At 40.1% G+C, this 25,928-nt stretch overlaps 1 protein-coding gene across 6 annotated transcripts in view; it reads right to left on the bottom strand.

Moving 5' to 3' along the window:
* Positions 1 to 25,023, bottom strand: part of plch1 (phospholipase C, eta 1) — a 62,968-nt gene extending 37,945 nt beyond the window's left edge. For 2 of the 6 annotated variants that reach the window (XM_067508379.1, XM_067508380.1), the window contains exon 1: positions 5,591 to 5,993. In XM_067508379.1, coding sequence (XP_067364480.1) covers positions 5,591 to 5,777 — 187 coding nt within the window. In that variant the 5' untranslated portion in view covers positions 5,778 to 5,993. Of the gene's footprint in view, positions 1 to 5,590; positions 6,007 to 13,577; positions 14,276 to 17,366; positions 17,492 to 24,816 lie in introns of those variants that run through there. The other 4 variants (XM_067508381.1, XM_067508382.1, XM_067508384.1 and 1 more) reach the window with 4 other exon arrangements.
* Between the last annotated feature and the right edge of the window lie 905 nt (positions 25,024 to 25,928).

The following is a 25,928-nucleotide window of genomic DNA, read 5'->3' as shown; positions in this document are numbered from 1 at the left end:
TGTCATCATCTGGGATACTCCAGTGTTAAGTCCTTTCACTTCCTGGGTACCACCTTCACAATAGAGCTCCAGTGGGAGCAGAACATCAGCCCCCTCACCAAGAAGGCTCAGCAGAGGCTGCATGTCTTGCGACAAAATCAAGTAGTTTCACCTTCCTGTGAAGATGTTGGTGAACTTCTACACTGCCATCATCAAATCCATTCTCACATGCTCCATCACAGCCTGGTTTGCTGCAGCCACGGCCAGGGACAAGTCAAAGCTGCAGCGCTTCATCCACCCTGCTGGGGGGTGATTGGCTGCAGCCTTCCATCTCTCCAGTAAATGTACATCCCCAGGACCTGGAGACTGTCACTCTTACTTTTTCAAGTAGTACTACCTCCCATTGCACACTCACTTTTCTGTATACAGCTTCCTATTTAGATTTTATTGTATTTTATCCCATTTTTGTGTACACACTTCATATTTGTTTTGTGTCACACTTTTGCATTTTAATTTTATATTTTAGATTATATGTTTGCACCTGACACCAAAAAAAAAAAATCCTAGTTCCGGTAAGTGTTCTTAACTGTGCCTGGAACTAAACAGTTTTCTGATTCTGATTCTAAATAACTTACCTACTTCTGAGACTACAGAGGGTGTCAAGAACATTGAACAGTAACCAACAAAGACTTGCATTGAAGGGGTTAATCCACTAAAACAAATTACAAATTAGACATTTAGCAATGGTGACATTTAAGACACACAACCTTGGTGTGGTTCATTTATAACCTAACAAAAGCTTTTTACATCAGATAATTGCATTTAAGCTTCAAAAATAAGGAAAGTTGTTTATCTGTAAATATTATTTTGCTGAACAAAACATGTATCATGTATGTAAACTTCGGTTATCAGTAGGCTTAGTTTCCACAATAATCCAAATATCAATTGAAAATTTGCATAGGTTTTTTTCTAGGGCAATGTTAATGCTAACTTCCAGGTTGGCCTACAAAAAAACCAAAGAAAAACATCATCCCTAAAACACTCTATTCCTACACGATATTTCCACTAACAGAATTATCTATTACTTATCTTTTCACAGTTGAGGTAAACCTTGCAAATATGCAGATTTGGGGTGTAGGTGAGAGCAATTTATGGCATTTTCCAGCAATTAAGGAACATGGGCAGATTCTGAACAGTGATTCAGAGATGATTAGGAAAGATTAGGTTTTATTCAAGCTTAATGGACTTTGATATACCATAGTTTCTGTGATAGAATTTATGTGAAGTATGAAGGATTAGCAATGTGAAATGACAAGTGGTACATGAAGCGATTTTGTGTGTGTGTGTATATATATATATATATATATATATATATATATATAAAATAAAAAGTGTAGGTTAGAGGTGGTATTTTTTTCTGAAAACTAAAGGTAGCTGTATGAGCTGTAAACACAACACTGACAAAGAACAATTTCTGAACATTTTGGTGCCCTTGGCAGAACTTCCCCGCCGTTAAATAAATGACCAAAAAACAACACATATTGATCAATAATAAAAACAAACAGACCAAAAGAGATGGAAAGAAATGGTAAATGACCAAATTAGACACAAAAGGTTCTCACAGACAGAATGAAATGTGATCTGATCTTCATCACCATCATAAATATCAACACAACTTTCCTAAGCTGATAAAACAAACAAACATTCAGGCTCTTTCTTAACACATCCATTAGACATACACCAGGCTTCGGATATCACCAAACCTAAACCTGTGTCAAGTGTTACCAAACCTGGAGTGCAATCAATGAAACGAGAATGGAAGTGTGATTTAGAACAAACTTGATTTATAAAAATACTCAGTCAGTTCGCTTTTCACAAGCAGCATCAGGTTTATGGCAAAGATCACTCCAAAGGCACAATGCATGTATAATGAGGAAAAAAATAGATAAATAGGTACCAGCTAGACTTGAAGCTAGATTTATTGAAATTGGTTAACATCTCTGTTAATGACTCAACCACATGCAACAAATTTAACATATCCATGGCAGGAAGCTATTGCTCTTGTAAAACAACATTGCGACATAACAGAAATTTGAAAGGTGTCTTAGAAAAATGTCTTGTGGACAGATGAAACAAAGGTAGAGTTGGTTGGGAAGAACACGGACTGCTATTTATGACATAAAAGAGAACAGCATACCAACAAGAAATCATCATCCCAAAAGTGAAGTACAGTGGAAGCAGCATCGTGGTTTAGGTCTGCTTTTCTGCCTCTAAACCTGGACAACTTGGCATTGTGTGGGTAAACTGAGTTTCCAAGTTTATCAAGGTCTCATACATGATGATATCAGCATGGCTGTCTGCAAGCTGAAGGTCAGGAGAAGCTGGGTGATCCTCTATAGAATGGCTTCGAAGACAACACAATCCAACTTTCGGAGTGGCCAAGAGAGCTGTTCACACAAGACGTCATGACAATATGGCTTAGCTGAAGCATATTTAAGGAAGTATCTAAAACTCCTTCCAAACATTGTGCAGGTCTAACCCACAGCTACAGAAAGCACTTCTTTGAGGTTATTGCTGCTGGGTGTTTCAACCAGTTATAAAACACTGTTGCCTTTACTTTTTCCAAAATCCAAAGGGTGTTTTAAATAAAGACATGAAAGATCATAACTGCTTGTGTTTCATTAGCTTGGAAATGTTGTGTTTGTTGATATTTGTGTGAAAACCAGGTCCCATTTCATGACACATTGTGCATAAAACACAACCAACACTACCATTACTGTTTATTGTGACTGTAGGAGGGGTTGAGTGGAGGGTGGTGGTGTTGCTCCAACTGACTGCCTAGTTGGCCTATGTCTAAAAGTTCTGTTTGTTTGGTTTGTTTTTTTTTCTTGTGGGTTTGTGCATGTTGTTTTTATCATATTGGAGAAAGAACCACAAACTCATGCTGAATTTCCTCCCAATGTACCGTATAGTTCTGTGAGAACTCTTCAGAGCTGTACAAAATATTGGGGCACTGAAGACACAGAGGCTCAAGAACAAGAACTAATCAGAATAAAATAAAATAGGCCATGATGCATTATTTATCTCACCCTCAGTTCTGAAAGCTTCATTAACAATGGAATTCAATGGAGGTCACTGTCAAATGTGGGTTTACTGTAGTATTGATCATACATAGAAACAGTCTCTGCTCCAGTTCTTCTGGGTCTTCGATCTCACACTCTTTCAGTCTACAAAATCCATGAGTCAGACTACACAAACTGGCAGCAACGTCTCTCCAGAGCTCAAATATGTAACACTGTAAATCAAGCTCAAAGCGAATAAGCGGTATTTGCAGGAACTAGAGACTACATGCCCATTCTCCCACAATTCCCTTGGATTATAAATATGTAAAAGGGTTTTTTCCACTAGGCAGTCCCATATATTTCACAGAGAAAAGGGGACTTCAGAAGCCTGTATTATTTATTTCATCTAAATAAACAGCAAAGATGGGGCAGGTCTCCAAAAAATCGTTCCTTGTTGCTCCTTGATGTTGCTGCAGTCATTCTTCATCAACATAATGAGAATCATTACATGTTAAACTGTTTAGGCTGAAGACCGGCGAACACGGGACCCCAGGAGAAGCAGTAGCAGGATTAATGTCTGCCTGGAAGAGGGGAGCTTCCATCTTTCATCAAAGATGAAAACTAATGTGAGTGGCTCTCAAAAGACTTGCAAATGGCCAGTGCCCTTCACACATGAACTCTTGTCACTTGTCTCATTTCTCCTAAAGCATGGAGGATCAAACAATCTGAGCGTGATGATTTGAATTTACAGTTTAGTCGTGGATGGATTACCGAACTGGTCTACCGGGGACAGGCCTAAGGAGATGAGAGGTCAGGGGAACCACTGGCCAGAGCCTTGTTTGAAAGAGCTTTGCTTAAAGACAGAAAGCCATGGCAAATGACAAAAAGAAATTATGAACAAAGACATGAAACTGTCCTTAGGCTCAGAAATATGACCAAGAATGCCCAACATTAACATAAACAGTGAAAAAAAGGACTTCGAACCTTCGAAAACAGGAACAAAATGCCTTAAAACAGACACAAAATAAATACAAAGGGGCACAAAACATCACAAAAACAGGCATAAAAGGAACAAAAACACTTAAGTTGCTATAATCCACTATCTATCTTGCAGGGCATCAAAGCAACAAAACAAATTCAGTGTCTCCTTGTCCCCATATTTAAATGCAGGGTGTCACACAGTATGCTCTGCCGTTAGGATTTAAAATTGCAACAATCCCAAGTATAAAAAATGTACTTTTCATCAAAAAAAAAAAAAACAACTTAATGTGGATTTTTTTAACATATGACCTTACTTTTTTCCCTCTTTCCATTTCTGTCAGGGGAAATAGTGTCTTGTGCCGTTACTGGCGTGTGTTTGTGTTCATGCATGTGCATGGATGTGTGCATGTGGAAATCCTCATCATCTCTGTCGGCGCAGAGCAGAGAGAGCAGATCAAAGCTTTGTCTTGCCACAGAGGCCCAGGCAATTCAAACACATTTTAATGGGGTAGGTGATAGAAACGCCTCGGTGATAACCTGATGAACAAAGCCTGTCCTCACTTAGATCCATACAACAGAGATCAGGCCGGGACAACATTTGCTTTTACATGATCACCAACAACAGTCTGCGTTCATCATTTTCAGTATTAACTGTCAATTTTTGTCTGAACATGGAGCAAAATCCCTCTTAGTCATTCCTGAAGCCTCACTTTTATGAGTTTATGATGAGTTAGAGCTTACACTACAGTGTCTGAACAGCTCTGCATGGGATTTCTGTTAAGACTTGGTCAGAGAGTGAAGACTGGAACAGACCACAGTCCAGAGATTTATCATAATTCATTCATTACTACATAAATTCATATTCAGCAGCATCTGCCTCATCCTTTATGCTTTATTCATGCAGCATAAGGCAATGCCACCTATTAACTATCCCAGCCAGTTTGACTGTTGATGAAACACAACAAGCAAATCAAACCAAATTAAAAGTGAATGCTGGTGTGATATTATAATTTTTCACTTCCCGTTCTGTTCCACCCCTTCAGCCTTTATGTCCTGAGGGTTTGTTTTGGTGTGCTGCACTTTCATCAGGATGTGATTCAGCTTTGGTTGACTGACTGACCACAGGATAAAATGAATGACATTTGCACATAATTACATTCCATAATGAGTGGTAAGATGCACAAAAATCAACACACGAACAACGCAAATCTTCTCATCTGTGTAATGAGCAGCAGTTTATTACCACAAGCTTTTTGCCAGGTTCAAAGTTACGGCAGCAGAAAGTGAACAATTCAGTCAGCCTGGGGATGTTCTGATACATAAACATGAGCTTGTGTTCTTTTCCTGTGCTATAAATAGCACCAGCAAGCAATATGTTCAATATGCAATATGTTTGTCAACATACATCCTGTCTGTAGAAGACAACCGGCACAGAAACAAGAATAAAACGCTTTTTTTCCGCAAGATATAGGTCAGTTTAGGTGTAAATATTCCGTTTTATTCTGTTTTCTCATAAAGCACATTGATGAACTGTGTCTCAAGTCAAACATATACACATTTGAACTTACCAGGTTGTGTAATTCTGCATTTTTGTGGTACAGCTACAGTGCCACCAATGTGGTAGACATTGCGCGCCAGCAGAGCCGCAACAGTGGAAACAGCGGATTTCTCAGCAGAAGCATTAATGAAAGCAGATCGTACTTTATGAGCAGATAGAGCACCTGGACCAAAAAGCGAGGAACATATTTCCTCCATTCTTTCTCAAGAAAATCAGGAGACAGTAGGCGTCCCACCTCAGATCAGTCTGAGTATGCAGCAAAGTCAGCTCCACCTGCAGCTTCGCACTGTCAAAAGATTCTTCACATCAGACTTGACAGACGCTCCACACTGACTTCAGCATGTGAGCTTCCACAGTCCAAACAACAAGCAACAAACCTCCAATCTCCTGCTGTTCATCATCCTCTTGTCTGTGTCTGCACCTTCACCTGACAGTCTCCTCTCTTTATGAAAACACGCACACACGTTCCCACCTCAATCCTGGTCATCTGTTCTCCACTCCCACCTGCTTCTCTTCCCATCCACCTCTCTCTGATGTTTCCCACTCTCTCAAAACAGCAGTTGTGTCAGTGTGGCTGCCAACATGTGGCTACCTGGACGTACAGATTTCAATTGGGGATTTAACCGTTCTGCTATTGTTGTGTAGCTTCTGGAGTGATGAAGAGCAGGGGGAGGAGAAGAGTGCAGCAGATGTGTATGTCAGTCTAAGCACATCAGCCCGGTTCATACGGGCCAGCCAGCGTGACACGGGGATAAGAACGATGACATAACATTCACGATAATGCACTACCAAAAGTAAAATTTAATGGGTTGACATGTGGTTGGTGTGTGTCTGGGTAACTGTGCTACTAGAAGAGTCCGGCCTGCACACAGGCTTTCTCCTGCAGGGTCCACTCTGGTTTTCATGTTTGGGTGGGTCTATTTGTCCATGTTTTGTCATAATTTGGAGCCACTTTCCCTGAACACTAGTCCACATTCACATGCTCAACAACAACAGCTGCACTCACAGGTGGACTAAAAACCCTGCCATGAAAGAGGAGAACAGTTTCTCCTTGAAGGCATTTTCAGTATGCACCCCAAAACTCCTTTCAGTACTGCCTGCAGGCATTCCTCCATGAAAGAGGAAGGGCAGTCTTAGAGGTGAACCTCAAGTCAACAGCCAGTTGGTTGAACTTAATCTGGCTCCTTTGAGTGTGTGATAATAACAGAAGGACTGTTAGATGAGTATATCAGCACTTTCTGCACAATGGTGATGGATAACTATAATCATCCAGTTCAGAGAGAATTTAATACAAATTTAATTGGAAATGCCCCTTAAGTGCAGTTATGAAGCTGCATTGACAATCACTGCATGAACAGGGCTTCATTGTTACAGACATTCCTGGACGCAGACTTGTTTGAGGTCCCGGTCCTGATATTTTGGCTTATTCTTCTTATGCGTTTGCCCGCTTTCTTACTTCCTAATCACAAGTCCATTTGCTCTGGGAATATTCCCAAAAGTCATCGTTTCCCCTCCAGCAACCAGATTTCAATGAACTTTCTCTCTACCTGACTTCCTCCTCACCTCATTCCACTTCCCTTCAGCCACATATACACTGAAGGATTGTTAGTGTTCTTAATTTGTCAATAAATAATTTCTTGCCAATTCATGTGACACGTGCTTTTGTCTGTTTGTAGCTGTGTCTCAGTTTAGTGACCACATCCTTTAAAGAACACTATCTAAACACGATCTTCATACATTTTTTATTAAAACTTTTTTTGTATCATTGTATTAATCAGGCTCTAAGGCCACTGGCATCTCTTTTCAACTGTGGCACATAAAGATCCACCTGTCGGAGCTTGCGTTGCCACATAGTTGGGAAAAGAAGGCCACAGTTGAGGGAGCCTTCAAAATGGGACAGCCTTGATGTGATGGTGTGAAGGAATTGGTCTTCAAATGCAGCCCTTAAAGGACGTGGCCCAGCTTGTTTTGGCTCGGCTGTTCTATGTGACATTCGCTGCCTCTCTATGTGTCTGTACTAAGGTGTTCTTCCTTGCTGTTCTTTAACACAACTGGGACAACATTGGAAAGGCATTAAGGGAGGGGATTTCAAAGTCTGCTCGACTGGTCAACAAGAACTTTGTAGCATAATGACACGTCTAAAGGTCAGTGCTGGTAACGTGTTTTAGCCAAATAAAGATCCATTATATGAGTGGTGTACAGTGCGATGCTCACTAGGAGTGTATGCTGGGGCATAAATGGCAAATAATCCCAGACTAAGACTTCACTGGGGCTGATATTTTCTACAGCATGCCACATAGATTTAGATTGACAGACATACCCTAACCTACTTACCAGGCAGCCACTGGGTTTCAATATTTTCCGCATTATATGAAAGAAAACTGATATTATTATTAATGTGTGGCATGTAATTCACAAAATCTGAGACTAAAGGTCAACTTGTATAAATATTTTGGACAGTTCACATTGTCCAAAAACCAAACCCAGAAAACAATCCAAATTAGAATTTACCACTGGTACCTGAACACAACATCGAAAAAGACATTTCCAGACAGAAACCTCTGCTTGAAACTGCATCAAACATGTGGTGATGTAACTTAAAATCAAATAAAGGAGGGTAGAATTTCCCTTTGATGGAAGCAGATCTCATAAGCGCATCTCATGCCAGATGATTTTCATGCTGCAGGAAGAGGATGTGGGTCGACAAAGCTACCTCTGGATGCTCTGAGAATTGTTGTTACGTTATGTTAAGAGATGTGAGCCAAAAATTGCAAAACTACAAGTATGAAGAGGATCAAGAGCCACTAATTATAGCAGCAATTCCTGACTTACAAAACATCCAATTTCATATGTTCACTGGGTCAGCATTTTTTATATAACAATGTTTTATTCTGTATTTGTTTTCAAATATGTGAATAATAGTATGGTTAAAACTAATGAGTCACAACAAACTTGGTTTTAAATCATATTAAATGAGCTGACACAAATTATTTTTAATATCAATGCACAAGTCCATATTATACCTCTTGGAATCCCATCCTATCCTCTTCTTACATATCCACACTGTTTTACTGTTCCTCTCAGGACATTCAGCAGCTTATGAAATTCAATTATTCGAGCACACAGCTCTGTGACCAATGATGACTTCTGGATAAATGTGCAGGGAAATCAGGCCAAACCAAGATGGAACAAATGCTGCCAGCACAGTGGTGACAGTACCAAGCTTGAGCTTTGGCAAAACCAAAACTCCATCACCTGCCCATGGCCAGCAAACTGACTCCTGTGTTGTGGTTATTCTTATTCAAGCATACAAATCACACATAATGAACAAAAATTGAGGTGATGTTTCACTGATTAATTTTGTCTAATTGCTTTTTCTGTTTGCGGCAGCTGAGGCCCGGAGCCTTCGCCAGCATGCACTGGGTAAAAAACTGCTAAGATAGACACACATTCATACCTGTGGGACAGCGGGACTCACCTGATGTGTGTTTTTGGAACGGAGCACAGAGGAAACCCCCAAACTGCAACAACTCATCTGCTAATGTTGAAACCACAGAGCAAAAGTATAAACCTGAAATTATTCATAATCTGGCCTCTTTAAGGCAGGACAGTGGTTAGTGCTCCTGCCCCACAGCCAGAAGGTCCCCAGTTTGGGTGGGTTTCCTTCCACAGTCCAAGACATGCATGTTAGGTTAATTGGTGACTCTAAATTGCCTGTAGGTGTGAATGTGAGTGTGAATGGTTGCCTGTCTGTGTGTCTCTCTGTGTCGTCCCTGAGATAGACAGGCGACTTGCAGAGTACAGGGTGAACCTCACCTCTTGCTCAATGACAGCTGGAATATGCTCCAGCCGTCTCCAACCCTGAACAGGATACGTAGTTACAGATAATGGAGGGATGGAGGGATGACCTTTTTAAAGAAATTGGAAGGTGTACTGTTTCATCATGTTTCCAGTCTTTAGGCAAAGCTAACTAACAGGGAGATGTACAGTAGGTGCATAATTACTATACAGGTGTGAGTGTAGTCAGTCAGTCTCCATATCCAATAAGTAAACAAAATGAATTTCCAAAAATGTCAAATTATTCCTTTACAATCTGGTTATTTATGTGGGTAATACAGAATAATGTGTATCATTTCTCTATTTGTGTCTAATTGTACATGTGTCGATCGTTGATCATCCTCTCATTGGCCCAGTTCTTCTTACTTTCAGTGGTTAGGCTGGTTGAACTTACAGTTCCAGTTAACTAATCAGAGGCAGGTGTAACTAGGGTTCCGCCTTGACAAGGGGACCGGCAGACTGCATTGCAATTCGACTTTTGACATAAACAGAACGTGGTGACAAGTAATTGAAAATGCAAACAGAGACGGGGCACTGTTTGACTGCAGTTTGGAATAGAGACACCAGGAAACCATGGCATGCAGTGGATTTAGCTTTCATTCAGTTTGTTTAATCAAAATAATTCAAACTTAATTGAAGACTGAATTGCAACTTTAAATACTGAATTGTCAAAACTGATTTGAGGGTTGATTTGGCACTTTGCAAACTGAACTGCCAATTGTAAAATGCATTTTCAAATTCCATGATGACAACGCATAATGAAATGCTAATTGCAAAATGAATTGCCATTTGAATAAAGACTACAAAAAAGCATTGCAATATGAAATGCAATTGATTTAGCTTTTATTTTAACGTTTTATCCAAATAATTCAAACTGAATTGAGAATTGAATTGGCACTTTGCATATTAAATTGCCAAAAAAAAAAAATTCATTTTCAAATTGCAAGACCAAAATGTAAATTAAGTTGCCAATTGACATATGAATTGCCATTAGAATTATAAGCACGATGTGCGTCCATATATTTCTGCATTAAAAGTCTATTTAAAAATGTGATTTGTTGTTTTTTTTGTTTTTTGTATATTTCTTTATAGTCCTGACCTTGAGTGACTTGAGCTGGGTTTTGTTTTGATTGGTGTAAAACCAAACTAACCAGATTGAATTCATCACACAGTCAAAGACTGTAAAAGCCACAGAAACAACTATATTATAATAACTTTTTTGTTAAGTTTTTATAATTATAATAACTTATGATTTTATAACTCATAAAGCTAATAATCTTGCATGCATGCTGTGTAAAGACTAGTTTATACTGAATGGAAAAAAAGGGTTAGACTTTGATGAAGGGTGTTACAGAACTGAAGACCTTTCAACAATGGTGTGATCGTATCTTAGTAAAAAATAAGCAAACTGTGCCAAATCAACATGCGGACAATGATCCGCTGTGGCGACCCTAAACTCACGGGATAAGCTGAAAGGACAAAAAAAAAAAAAAATGGTCAGTGACTGAATGTCTGAACTGAACTGAACAAAGTAATTTCCAGTTTCCACTCGACATCTTACAACAACCAGTGCTGTCTTTTTTTAAAAGAGGACAGTTAAAAAATAATTGAATGTTTTCCTTGTTCTTCCTGTTTACCTGAATATGATTTAAACAACATATAAAAATAGGTCATTACTGACTGATAAAAAGGTGATACTGTCTAGCTGAAGCAGCCAATAATTCATATTGATGAAATTGGCAGCCTGTTGTTGGCGCTGTTATCTAACACTTCCAACTTCCAGCTTAAACTACTGGCACCTTAGGGAGAGAAAATCCAACATAAATACCTTTTAAAACAACTAATTACTTACAACCTGTGTGGAAGGAGTCAAACCTACTTTGGTTTCCCTTCTTATTAGCAACATAAATGTTTAGAAATAAGGCAGAAAAGATGGGAAATCTCACACACACAGTTACGCATTCTTATCTCAGAGTCACTCACGTTGCCTAATTGAAAACGCTGGAGGCAGCATTCAGGGACGCCAATGCTACAAATGGGTTTCCAGGTCCTCTCGGGGTGCAGAATATAGAGTGGCAGCGGAATAAAGATAAGCACGTGACAGACAACTGCAGCATGATAATGCCACAGGGTAGTCCCCAGGTGAAGGAATTCAACACTGCCATCAAAGGAGGAAACTGAAGCCTGTTGTTGTTTGTGTGTGTGTGTGTGTGGACTTCTAGTTTACATTTCTTCCTCCCACAGCCAGGCTGGGTGACTGTTAGCAGATTGAGATACAGTATGTTGGACAGCAGAGCCAGAGTGTCATGCAAACTGTCTGGGCTCAACTACTTCACAAGAAATGTTGGAAAGAAGCTGTAAGCTGCCTGTTTGTCGGTCTAAAAGTGGCCACGCAAACAAGGGTACTAAGCTAAAGAGTGGTTGGAGGGAAATAGGATAAAAGCCAGTAGTCATGGATCCTTTGTATTCTACTTTTGAAAATTGAGGTGAAAATTTGCTTTTAGATTGTACCGTATGTGTTTGGCAGCAACAAATGTGATATGCCAGCATTTAAGTCAACATGCAGTCAGATACATCGCCATCAGTGTAATTCTATGTAAATGCAAATTATGATGCTTCAAAGGCCAAAGGAAAAGGCAGAACAATAATAGACGTGACAAAGATTTTTCTAAACTGGATACAACAAATGAAAAAGAAAGGAAACGCAAAGCTGCGTGTTGCTGCTGTGTAATTTTGACGGCTTTTGATGAAAGCACATTTCAGTCACCGCCAAAAAAGGAAAAGAGAGTAGAGGAGAGGAGATATAGCAAGAAATGCTATTAAAAAAAAAAGAGAAGGGCATGTTCCCTTCCCTGGTGTCTGCTAGCTGTTTCTCTACCCTGGAGCGACAGTAAGGAAGAGACAGAGACAAAGGAGACAGAGAGAGAGAGGGAGGGAACGAGCTGAGATTTATCATCACCAGTACGTGAGAGACAAACACATTTCACATGGAAAAGCCATTTCCTCCATGTGGAGGAGATTAGCCGCCATGCACGCTCCTCCCAGCCTTCACTCCCTCCATCATGTTCCTCTCCCTTTCCGTCTCTGCAGGGGCTAATGGTGCCATGCAAGTCCTCCGATGATGCCAGTTTGATTAGAGTGGTAGCCCTCTGTCCATTGAGGCTTGTGTGGCAGGGATCTCCTTCTGCTTACACGCCAACACTCACACAGAAAAAGAAACACACCAACCCCGGGTGCTGCAGGGTTTGACAAAGACTGACAGCTTGGCACATTGTGTTTTGTTTTCAAGTGCCAATGATGCACCATATTTCTGACAGTGTAAGTGAGAGAGCGTAGAGTTGCTCTAGTAGCCCGGGGAGTGCTGGGGCTTCAGTTTTGCCATCAAAGCTCAGCCCAGAGCTCTGTCACATTGTGTGGTGCTCAACATACCCTGCCTGGGTTTCAAGAGGTTCCTGTTTCTGCTGATGTACGACAGCCCAGTCCCCCTCTGAGCCTTTGCATACATGGTAATGCTATGTGGTCTAATAGTTTCTCAGGCGTCCTCTAGCCAAGGCCTGGCAGTGACGAAACCTATAAATATCGCAGGGATGAGGATGTTTCTTTGAACAGGGCAGAAGACAGAAGGGTGTAAAGGATGTGGCACATTCACACCTACTCCATGTGCCACATGGACTGAGGGCAGAGCAAGTCTCTTTAAGCGGCAAATTAAGAGGCTTCTGTGCCCCCTAGTGACAAGCAGCCTACAAAGGGGCATTTTCAGCACCAGGGACAGTTTCCTGCTGCTCCGCTGCTGCTTTTCATCAAGCGCGTTTACATAAACTGACGTTTCCCATTGGTGTGTCAAGTAAACGAAAAATAAAATGACGCCATGACATGTAGTTAAATCTTTGATTTGATTAATAATAGTTATTGCTCAATGACTCCTTCATCCAAACTGACAACCCTAATTAAGATTTATTTATCCGGTGTTTGCGGCAACGTGTGGCATCAAATGTCTCCAAAGTAACAAGCGCAATAAAGACATTACGCATGGGTTTCAGCTTGTTTCAGTGTGGGCTGTAAGTAAGAATCCAAAGGAATGCGTGCACCAAACGGGCTATTCCTCTCCAGGCGAGATAGAAAGAAAAAAAACGACCAACAGCTTAGGAATGATCACTTACCCTTCTCCAAACTGAGATTTCTGCAAACTTCAAGCTCTGCCATTTAGGACTGGAGTTGTTGGTCTCATAAGGTCTCTCCATGCGCTTTGGGCATCGCTTTTATTTCCGAGTTTTAGCGGTTTGAAATGCCATCAAAACATGCCCGAATAGTCAATTTTTCCATGATGATTGGACGTTCACTGAAGCGCGCCATGATGCTGAAGTGTCACTTTCTTTTTTTGGTCCAAAAACGTGCCCAGAAACAACCCTCCTCCTCTTCCTCCTCGGTATCTGCCTCCCTGTGCGGTCTGCAAAGTGGCTTCATAAACATTCAAACACCTCACATCCACAGCCTCGGTACGCGCATCCTCTCGTGTCAGGGGCGCAGCACAGTGACAAAACGCAAAGGGGCAGTTTTCACACGCTCGAAGAACCGAAGGAGACTGGATGTTAATAAGGAAGAGCTCAAGACTGGCGTGGAATGAGTGAACGATAGCGCACAGAGCGGTGGCCTAACCACTGAAGTTGGCCGTTTGGTTATTTCAGCCCTTCCCGACTGTCTGCTTCAGCTGTTAGGCAACTGTTTGAATTCCCCACCAAATTGAACTCGTGCCACATCCGTTAGTGTGTTTGTGTTGTTCAGCTATTCATCGGCGGATATCCTGAGAAAAAAAAAACACACAATTGCGCAAAATTCCGCAGGGATGCCAACTCTACGACCCACTTTACGATCTCTCTCTCTCTCTCTCTCTCTCTCTCTCTCTCTCTATGAGTGTGTTTGTGTGTGTGTGTTTAGGTATCAATGCTTCCTTGTAGGCACAGCAGAAAGCAGGGTTCATGAAATATGAGGGATGCTTTGCAGTGTACAAACTGTGCACTCAAGAGAGAGCGTTTGGCGTAAATATGAATTAATAGGTAGTGTTGCCTTTTTTAAGCTTTTAAATTATGCGTCTGTGTGTGTGTGTGTGTGTGTGTGTGTGTGTGTGTATCTGTGTGTGTGTGTGAGATCAACCTTGATTGGATGATCCTAGTTGAGCCATTTCCCTAATGAAAGTTTGGTCAATCTGATGCTCCCAGATTTGTCTTATTCATCGGTCTACAATAAAGCCTTTTAATTTAGGATTGTGGGAGACAATTATGTGACTGACTACACACAGACACACCCACGCGCAAATGCGCACACGCACAGAGAGAGAGAGTTGTGTTTAACTGAGCGCCAAAGGCAGGGGTTACCAAATCTATTAATGCTGTCTGGACAAAGAAAAAGACATCTCTGAACACCAGTGTCAACCTGGGTTTTGTGTGTATATATGTGTGTATCTGCGTGTGTGTGTGTGTGTGTGTGTGTGTGTGTGTGTGTGTGTGTGTGTGCACGCATTTGTGTGTTCAGTGTGCACGGTATCATCAGGTACCTGAGGTTTCCAGTGATTGCTCACCTTGATTTAAGCACAAACCTCTATTCTTCCACACCTTCCTGATCACAGACTGCTTACACCCACCACACCCTCCCCCTCAAATTCCTTCTCACACTGATTTATGTACCATGGCCAAACAAAAACCATCAGCTGCTCTGACATTCCCAAACAACTAGAAACAAAATGGAAGGGAACGAGGCAGAGAAAAGCAAAGTCATGTGAAATAATCAAGCAAAGAACAGAAGGGGATGTGTTTTCAAAATGGCTATGACCGACAAGAAAGGACAAACTGTGAGGGATGCGACAGAATAAATACAGACACATCTGCAATATCTCAGATTTGGTGAAGATATAACAGGCAGTTGTATCTTCACCAATGTCATGTCAGCTTGAACAGAATAACTACAGGCTGCTAGATTAGAATCAGAATATTTTGTCTTGTTAGAACGGGTTGGAGGGGGTGGGACAAGGTTGCGAGATCTCTTTTATGGTCCATTATAAAATTGTAGTCCCATTTCATGCTCAGTAGGCAGTTCATTTTTATTTTAATTATATTAATTGGCCACAGCTTCTGGAAGAAATGTCATTGTTGGCTTGATAACTATTTCCAGACTTTTTCGAAAATGTAATGAAAACAAAAATCTGTGATTTGTTAATTCATTTTTTAATTGTGAGCAAATGTAGAATTTAATAGACATAGACATGTTTACCACTTTGTTACATCACCTCTGCTTTTATTTGACCTTTTAAATCCTTTTGGAAGTGAGGAGACTAATTGTTGCAGTTTTTTAGGTGGAATATTTGCCCATTTACGGTGCTTAACAGTCCATGGTCATCGTCGCGTGACTCATGCATTTTCAGTAGGAGACAGATATGGACTGCAGACAGGCCAGTTAGGCACACACGCTTTCTCTATGAAGCCAAACTGCTGGACAAGCAGAATGAGATCTGCCGTTGTTATGCTGAAATATGATGAAAAATATGTTGCCTTGATGACCGAATATGTGCCTCGCTAAAATATACACTCATTCATCCAGGTCTACAGTCCTTCTTGCCTGTGATCTGCCGACAAAATGAAATGTGGTGGTCCCCACACCACATAATAAAAGATACCAAACAAAGCTCCCAAGATGGTGGAACCAGCTGCCTAACTCTGCACGCTCAGCAGCCTCACTCCCAGTGTTCAAAAGGCTGCGGAAGATGGAACTCTCACTTAACTTATTATGCACCTAAACTTAACTTAAACTTCAACCTCACTTGTAAGTGACTTTGTATAAAAATGACTAAATTTAAATGTCTCAGACTTGCGTAGAAGACATAGATTATTTGCATTATCATTATTATTATTGCTAAATATTCTTTTCATAACTGACTGACAATTCGTTTTTAAAGTTTGGCACAAAGTGCTGACCCATGTGCCACCTTTGTTTGCCCCTTACCAGTTACCAGTTAACCTGATACTTTTGGATCCATCCAGAGCCATATTACAGGAAATCTTTGACTCTCTACCAACTTTGTTTGGGTTGGTTACAGGCTCATATTTACAAAATACATTGAAACTGATTTTTTTGTCAGATAAAGTGGCAGATATTAGTTTTTATTGCATTTCAGAAAAACTCTTTTCTGGAATCAAAGATTGTGTTTGCGTGAAATGCCCATAAATGGGATACTATCCTTCTTTCATGACAGAAGGAGAAACAGAAATTTTTGTTCACTCTCTGCATCAATCAGCTCAATCCATCGAGCACAGAGAAATGCTGAAGCAGTCGAGCCTGATTTCTCTTACAGCTGTACAGTACATAGCACACGGTGGGCTTTGGATGCTGGCTGTCGTCAGTCTAGGTGAGGCTTTAAATTATCTGTTTGCTGTAGGTGGGAAAGCCACAGAGCAGCAAACTGACTCATCAAAGATTTGTCATGGATTTGTCTGGCGGATCTGTCAGTGTGCAGCCTTACTGTCTCAAACTCATAAATCAACATCAAACTGATGCCATTAGATGTTTCAAGGTTCAGCCTCAAGGAGGCCAGAAAAGAGAAAACTGTCTGTACTATCTGCTGTGGTATATGAAATTTATATGATATAGCATATCACAAACGAGTGTGCGCATATGTGTCAGTAACATATAGCAACAACAGACAAGTGTCAGGTTACAAAAAACTTAGACAGTTTTCATTCCTGTCCCACACTCATTTTGTAGCTTGCACAGGATATATTTACCAATGCAAACAGTAATAAGGTTTTATTTATATCACAAACTGTATCTCGGCTGTGCTGTCTGCACTAAAATGTTTCAGACATTAGTGGAAAACAGTCTCCCTCTGCTGTTCATTCCCAACACATACAGTCATCGGAGAGCAGTTATTGTTGTGGGGTGTTTGTGTTGCTAATACTTACCATGAAAGATGCTGTTGTCTGTAAGAAAGTGCCGGCGGTACTGTGGTTCTCCTTTTCTGTTCACCAGCCAGGAGCTCATGTTAAGAGGAGGAGGAAAAGAAGGAGGGAAAAACCAATTGGATGACCTGTAGAGAAAAAAAAATTGTACTGTTAAAATAAAATATTTAGCAGGAACTGAATGAACCTTAAGGTAATTTAATTATATATATATATATATAGCGTGGTAAAAAGAAAGTGAAGATCCATCAGAATTAAAGTTACATTTCCATTATTTGTGGCCTATCTGGAAACATTCCCTAAAAGAAAAACGTTTACATAGTTGATAATGTGCACGGAACAAAAACTGGACAACTTAAAAACGCATTCTACAGTGACTTCACGGTGTGAAATAGTGCACAGTTCCATGTGAATTTACATATTTTTAGTTTATTGGAATGCGATACAAGTCCTTAAATCAGTCTAAATCAGTCCATTTTCCTTACTCTTTTACTTTTATTTGCAGAGTCCTTCCTTTTTTGGTAGTGGCAGCATTACCACCCCTCACTGAAAAATATGTGGATGGGATTCCTTCACAAATTGTATTAATATTAAAATCCATGCATAATTTAATGGAATCTAACTTGAAATTACTCTCCAACCCTTCTTATTACTACTGCTACCACATTCACCTTTGTCTCTACTTTTCTCCTCCTTCAGTTTCTACAACTATCTCCCAGCATGTGTTCCCATTTATCTTCTTTCTGTTCTTTCTCACCATTATTCTTGGATTCCAAATTTTCCTCTACTTCCTCCTGATCACTTTTCATTCCTGCACCTTGTTTCATTGCTTAGTGTTTCCCCACCTGTTGCCCGTCTGTCTCTCTGTCATTTACGGCTTCCCACTGCAAAATTGCTCTCTCTTTCCCTCGAACACACACACACACACACACACACACACACACACACAGGAGCTGTATAGATTAGGAAGAGCTGCTCAGAGCCTCAGGGACAGTTATTGGTGTCTGGTGCCAGATGACCTGAGGAGAGTTGACAGTCGGGATGAACTCACAGAACTCGTGGGTCAAGTATCTCCGAGGTGAGGGGGCTTTCCTGTGACCTTGCCACCACCTCTCTTTAAAACTGAAAGGCTTGTGATGCGTGTGCTGGATTTGTGTGGTATTTATGACCAACCATGGACAGAGACCCACTCGTTCTGTTAATATGACACCCATGTCATGATGAATCAGTGTCTGGAAAAGCTGCATATAGTGCTCAGCCAACACAAACAAACATAAATGTATTTTACATACAGTAGTTATTATGACACCTTTAACATTAGATTTTAAAAATGTATCATTGATTGAATGTTAGGCTGTATTTTGATGACCCAGTGTTAACACAGGTACCAAGCATAAAACTCTGACAACAAGACATGAGGAAGCATTGATGAAGAAACAAAGAAAAACTAAACTAAAAAGCAGAAAAGAGCAGATTTAACAGCAGCTGTTTGAACTCACACTATAATCAGCGCAGTTCCATTATTTTTTTCTTCATTTCCGTTTTAAAATAAAATACAGTTTGTTATTGTAGAGGGTGTCAAAATGATAACACCATAGGTAACGAAAGTCATCTCATTTTTTTACTTCATAGTTATCCGACTCAAATCTTTTGTTTCACCTTGTGCCTGTGAGGGCTCATAGCTGCCCTGAGTTAGCTCACCTAGAGCAGGGCCTCATGTGGTTAGCTGCTTAATTATAGAATAATGTTTCAAAATTACTGTTTGTTTTCATAACAGAGTCCAAATTAGAGATAGGAGTCGAGCAGAGGTAAATGACTAGGGACATTGTTTGAGCAGCTTGATATAGCTAGATTATATGAATCCACCATAAACACTGAAGTCACATGGCAAGAAGAAGTCACCAGACTGTGCAAGTCAGCAAACTACATAAATGCTGTGTCAAGTCCTAGTAATTAGAAATTTTGTGACACTAACATAAACATAACTACTGGAAATGGAAAGAATCAAGCTCTGTGAATTATTTTAGTGTATTGATAAAAAATTACTAATTGATTGCAACATTTCTTTGTATATATTGAACAGCAATATAAGCAGAAAGGACAAAAAATATATATATTGCAAAAATAAAAGGTTTTAAAGTCACAGACTTTTGGAGAGATTGCGTGTTGGCTTTACAGTTGAGAGTTAGATGAGACAATAGTATGTGTGTGCAGCAGCTGGAAGAGGAGCTAAGCTCTGTCACAAATGCATAATCTGTAAAAACTAAATTGAAGTGTAGCTTGGATAAGTGGTTGTGGAGGTCTTAACTTGGAGCAATGTCTGGAGTCGTATCGTCACTGTAAATCTGGTAAGTAACCAGCAGACACAGACAAGTTTAAAGAAAAAAACACCAATCGGAGAGTGTCAGTAGGGCTACATGACTTTTGTGGTCGGGTCTGTGTTGTCCTTTAGTAAACTAACGTTGCTAAATGCATGTAACAACAGTAGCCTTCTCTATGCTGTAGAAGTCACAACCATCTATTGGAAAAGAAAGCAGTTTGAAAATAAATGGTTCATGGTAAGACCACCTGATGAGCCATAGAGCAAATTACTTCCTTTTCATGTTTCTCCTGCATGTAAAACATGTTTATGACTGCATAAGTGCTTTATACAGCTTGTACACAGTGCTAATATAGTAAATATCCAGCTCAATCCCCATTGGTTATTAGTTGGTTTCATGATTATGGGGGGGTCTTTAAACTTCTAACATAACAATAACGCGTATGCAAAGTTGCCATGTGACTTCAGACAAAAGCATTTTTAAAAAAAACTTTTTAGGTGAGCAGGACATTTCAGTTTCCAGTGAAGTTTTCCGTGAAAGTTAGGTTTTAATATGCTGGTTTAACTATGATCAGTCTGTCTTGAAATAGTTTTTTATTCACATTTTCCTGTACAAACTTTCTAGGTGTGTTCAATTTTGGTTTTATCTTCATTTGTAAGACTATTGGCTGGTTTACAACTTGTGTGATGTTCTCACTGTTTGAGTTTAAAATGTTTGACTCCTTTGTCCTGTGTGTGACCCACTGAGGATACAGTCAACTGTGTACAGTCTGTGTTTATATTATTTATTTTGGCTACGTTGAAATAAACCAGAATTATCATTATCGAGCAGCGATGCCACACGCTGTGCACAATTCAGCTCTCAGACATGAGTGCATCAATGACCTTCTCATGGCACAGCATCTGTCACTCCACCCTGACACATACCAAAGAGCACTTTTTTTGGACATAATGAAAAATACAATGCTTGCTTATTTTATTCAGCCAGCTGGGAGATTATTGGTCCTGTTATTTAGGAAACAAATATGCATAATGTGGCTCACTGGTTTCTATTTGATCAAAGTATCTACCAGCAGCAAACTTTCTGGCATCTTCAACAAATGTGTCACATTTTTGTGTGTACACAACCAGCTACATTTATGCATATAGTGGGTTTTATTGGCATTCAGTGACATCACAGTGTTTTAAACCCTTCTTCAAACAGTAAATATACTTGAATACAGCCGCAAAGGGTCAGCTCCAGCATAATAATGTTACGATCGAAGTATTTCTCCTAACCACACGTCATTTGGGAAGGTTAAGGATCCTAACAGCACACAGCCTGTTGTTCACTTAGTAGCTTGTTGGGTATTTATCAACATATGGGTTATTAAAATAAAGACATATTTACATAAAGTAAGCAGTGTTAGTATGCTGATGATCGTGCTCCCTAATACACCATCTTGCTAATAAAAGCAAAAACATTTTACCAGTAACACATTTTATTTCACCAGGCTCAAATCATCCAATGGTAACTGGTTTGGGCTAACATCTATGGTCGCCTTGATAGCTCAAAGCACTGCAATTTGAGAAAGCACATGGAAATAAACAAAACACAAACAAGTAAACAACAACAACTTCCTCAATTTGACAACACAGGCCCAGTATCAGTAAATTCACAACACAACCAAATGAGAAAACGTGCTGCAAAACCCAAAACACAATGGAAATGGCTCCGGGAGCAACCATCCTGCAACTTCTGCATCCCATCCTGCTGCTCTACCCATAGAGCTACAAGTCGTTCCTTGATGCTGCGCTGTGTTGTCAACTTGTTGAAGTTGTTTTAGTATATTTGCTTGGGTTTTGTGTCTTTGCATGTGTTTTCTCAAATTGCAGTGCTTGGAGCTCTCAGTGCCACCATAAAAATCAACCTTTATCAAAATGATGGAAAGAGGAACGTGTAAAAAAAAAAAAAGAGCACTGAGGACGGTACTTAAATCTAGAAGAGATACTGGTATGAGGAACAAAGTTATTAGTGAAATAAGATTCGCCCTTCACATGATGGAAGACAAGAGAGATCACATTCAATTATTGTGGAAAAATGGTAATAGTCTTACAATGAAGGATCCAAACGTTTTAGGAAATCTCCAGCTCAAAGAACAGAGACAATTAAGTCAAGATGATGCTGACATTAATTTTAAATAACGTTTTTCTTTGGTTAATTTATAAGTTAGGTAAAAACTATAACAAAGAGCCTTTGGGTGTTTTTTCAAATACAGCAGGTCTGGATTTACATTTAGATATGAACAGTGAATCCTTCTTTAAGAAGCTCTAAATGTAAAGTCTCCCACAGTGCAGTGCTTATTACAAAATCCAAAGATATTTTCATTATTCCACTTACTCATCTAATGAATTTGTCATTTAAACATTTTTCATTTTCATCCCTGTTTATAAGTCTGGGGACCACTATGTATCCAGTAATTAAATGGTAAATGTTCAGCACTTATACAGCGCTTTTCTACCTATTGGCACACTGCTTTACACTGCTTCTTATTCACCCATTCACACTCACAATCACACACACACTGACACACACTGATGGGGGAGCTGCTATATTGCTATGCTGCTGTGCTTGTTTCTGATTGTTTCTTGTTTGTTTTTTTTATTGTTAGGTGTTGTGTTAGCTTGACTGCTGCTGTTTTGTCATAATGATTGTGTTTTTTTCATGTGACCTGCCAGAGAGACTTCAGGTGAAAGCTGGCTTAACGTTAAGTCTGTTGCAATGCATCAAATAGGAACATTTGTGATTAATATTGCACATGGTCCCTTTGAAATAAATGTTAAAAAACTTTGAGTTTTAAGTCATTATTTTCTCGATGTACTTGAGGTTTTCTTGGGGTTTAGTGTTGTCTTTAACATGTAGTTATGAGAAATTGGGATTCAAATCACTGACCCTGTGGTCTGTAGACAACTTGACCAAATGAGCCACAGCCCCCCCTAATTTGGTCTAAAGCAATGTCTGAAAACAGTGAAAAATACACACCACTGTCTCCATTTTCCCACAGCACAGTTTGGGTGATTACTTAATGGGTCAGACAAAAGACAAAAAGTTTTTTTTTTCTTTTTTTATAAAGATGGTAGACTACAGGAAGTAGTAGATATTAGCCAGAAGTTGTTAAATTCAGCAGAAGTTTAGCTTTGAAATAAAGACTGTTGGGGTTAGGCAACAAGGCTGAGCTGCCTGAACTATTGTTACATTTTTTGGGCAATTTTGCTCAGAAACCAGAACATTTAAACCATTCTGAAATTGTGGTTAAATTTGTTTTGGCAAATTGTTCTTCACACCACTTAAGCTCACTACAGAGTCTTTGAACTGACAAGGAGACAGAATGAACCTGGAGGCAGCAAGGTTACTGAGGGGTCAATGCAGGATGGCCAGTGGGGGTTATCAGTAACATTACGGAGTCATAAAAAAAGAGAGAGATAACAGGGGAATGTCATCTGCAAAACCCACATCATCAGGCTGAAACATTCAGGATTTGTAGTGAATTAAGATAGTGTTGAATCCAAAGTATAAGGCTCATTACATACACTTGAAACAGCTTTCCATCGTATATGATAGTTCTGTCACTGAGGCCAGAATATATACAGTAGGTGTGTGCTGACATATTTTCAAAATTCGTGTCTGGTGGAGTTGCTTTTCAAAGATCTTTTTCAAACAGAGGTAGCTCCTAATTCTCCCTCCTGCCCTTTGCTTCTACTCTCAGGTTTTACGCTCAAGCGATCCACATGTTCGGTTTGATGTTCTCATGGACAGGACAGCTCTGTACAGGAGCTGAATGGAGCAAGTGCTGATTTGATAACAGTGTGAAGCAGACTCAGTTTCTCATTTCAATGGCTGTAAACGGATACGAGCAAGCACATGATGGATCTCTAACATACAGTCGCACAAAGTGACTGCTTGTCCTCTCTGTAAACTAATTTGCTGAAAGTTGTGTTAGAGAGTCATGCTCTGCTTTTGATACTTCTACACTCACTTGTACTGTGAAGCCACAGTTTGAGTTCTCTCAGGCCCAAATCCTCCTGCCTTCCTTTCCACCAAGATACTTTAATTATTCGTGAAGCATCACAGCACCAACAAAGAGTCATGTTTCCACTCCTACAACCCTACACCAGCAAGCTGATACACACTGTTCACAATACTCCAAGTCATATAATAACAAGGGAGTCACTTGATGCATTCCTTCACACAAACACACAATCGCAGCCTCGACAGAACATGTGGGCGTGTGATGGAATAGCTACCCAGTGATAAAGTTGCTTACCAGTGAGTTTCTATAGCAACTCCAGGCAAAACACATCTTTTTGATTTATAGAAAAACTCCATTAAGGTAAAACTCCACATTAACTGAATTTGGACCTGAGGCCTGTACACCTGTATCAGTTTACATGGGCGCTTTCACCAGCGCTGCCTGATAATAAAGACACTTCTTTTATGAGATGTTGACAACAGTTTGTAAGGTTCATCACACAGGAGCTTGAGACGGAGAGCTACTTTTATTTTTAATTCAGTGTCACACTAAGCTCTTTGTCTATTTAAATTGTCTTTGTCTTCCACAGTCTACCAGCTAAACACAAGCCACTCAAATCAAAAAAAAAAAAATAAAATTCCCCAAGGACCCTGCTCTCGAACGGGGGAGTGCCCCATCTCTTTCTCTCTGGGATGGCTACCGGCTGAGTGTAATAAAGGCCTTTGTTATGCTGCCCTGCCACAAACCTTTTTTGCTAATACACAATAGCAAGGAGCACCAAAAATGTAAACTGTATAAATGATCACATCAGCTCAGGCAATTTGTGGCTGTCAAAATGACTCCATAATGAGTAAATGTATATTTGTTCTGAGCCTGAATTGCCTGTGGCTTACCTGGAGTGGTTCAATAAAGATAAGCACTGACATGTTGTGTATTTATTTTACAGTCTGTGAGTCCCGGCACAGTTTAACAGGTGCACATTGCTTGGATACTGTACACACTATCCTTCTCAACAGTGTAGTTAGTAACAGCTAATTGTGTGCAGATTATACCAGTTAGACAAGTACACTCCAAGAAATATTAGTTTTTTTTTAATCACTTGAAGCATGATAAGCTTACTTACTTCTTTTCCTTCACTTTCAGATTCTGAAAGCACAATGTAAACTTCCTCTCAGAATCTTGTCACTGTGAGCTGGTCAGTTAGTCCTTCGAGCAGTGATCCTCCATGGCATGAGATACACATGCAACATGAGTCAGTGATAGTCCCAGTGATCTGGCTTTCAGGGAGACAGACTGAAGGTCCCAACAACTTCACTAGTGTGGCCAAGTACCCACCACTACATCAGGCACAGTGCCTTTTCAAACCACTACTACTGGTGGGGGACCAGAGGATTTGGGAAAACCCGGAGTGGATATCGGATCGGACCACAATTAGAAGGCTCTATAATTGCTGTACCGGTTCATTTAGATTAAATGTACAAACAAAAAAGACAATCTAAATTTAATAGCATGATTGTATGCTTAGTAAATCTTTATTTAGAAGCTTACATTTCTTTCTGTTAATTGGATAAATATTGTATTGTATTTCAGGCTGTAATTATATTATTTTAAAATTCCATCATTTTGGCATATAGGTGATGTGACTGTTTCAGTGATCATATTGCTCAGTGGAATAATTAAATGGCTATTCCAGGATGACATCTGGACAAATGGCGAGTAATGTACCCTCTACTACAAAAACATTTAAATGTCCTCATTAAAAAGCACAGATACCTTGTCCCCGCTGGCTTCAGGAACTTTGCTCTGACTTCCCTCCATTGTGCGTCTAAGCCCAGCCGTGGTTTCCCTCCCACACCTCCCTCGGTGACAGTTCAAAGTCTGGCAGCAACAGCCATCAGCTTGAAATGCACCTTACAATTTAAACCAGTCCACCAATCACAAGCTTCCTCGGCCGTAACAGTGGCTAGTAACATTTGCACAACAAAAGAGAGACTAGCTGATTCATCAACCCCCCCTCCCCACTACCTCCACCACTCCTTCACTCTCTTTCCTTGTGACTCCTCCTCTTCTGCCTTTGTGCTCAGATCCAAAATCCCCTGTCTCTACCCCTGTGACCCTCCTCCCCTCTGCACTAATCTCCTTGTCCCAGTTGGATTGACTGCATCAGGGCTACCTCTCACTGCACTAAAACCCCCTCACCCTGCACCCCACAGGACACACATCACAGTTTGGGCC

This window comes from Channa argus, chromosome 6 (genome assembly GCF_033026475.1).
Source record: "Channa argus isolate prfri chromosome 6, Channa argus male v1.0, whole genome shotgun sequence".
Lineage (NCBI taxonomy): Eukaryota > Metazoa > Chordata > Actinopteri > Anabantiformes > Channidae > Channa > Channa argus.
Note: the sequence above shows the minus strand (reverse complement) of the source record. Positions and strands in the feature narration are given on the sequence as shown.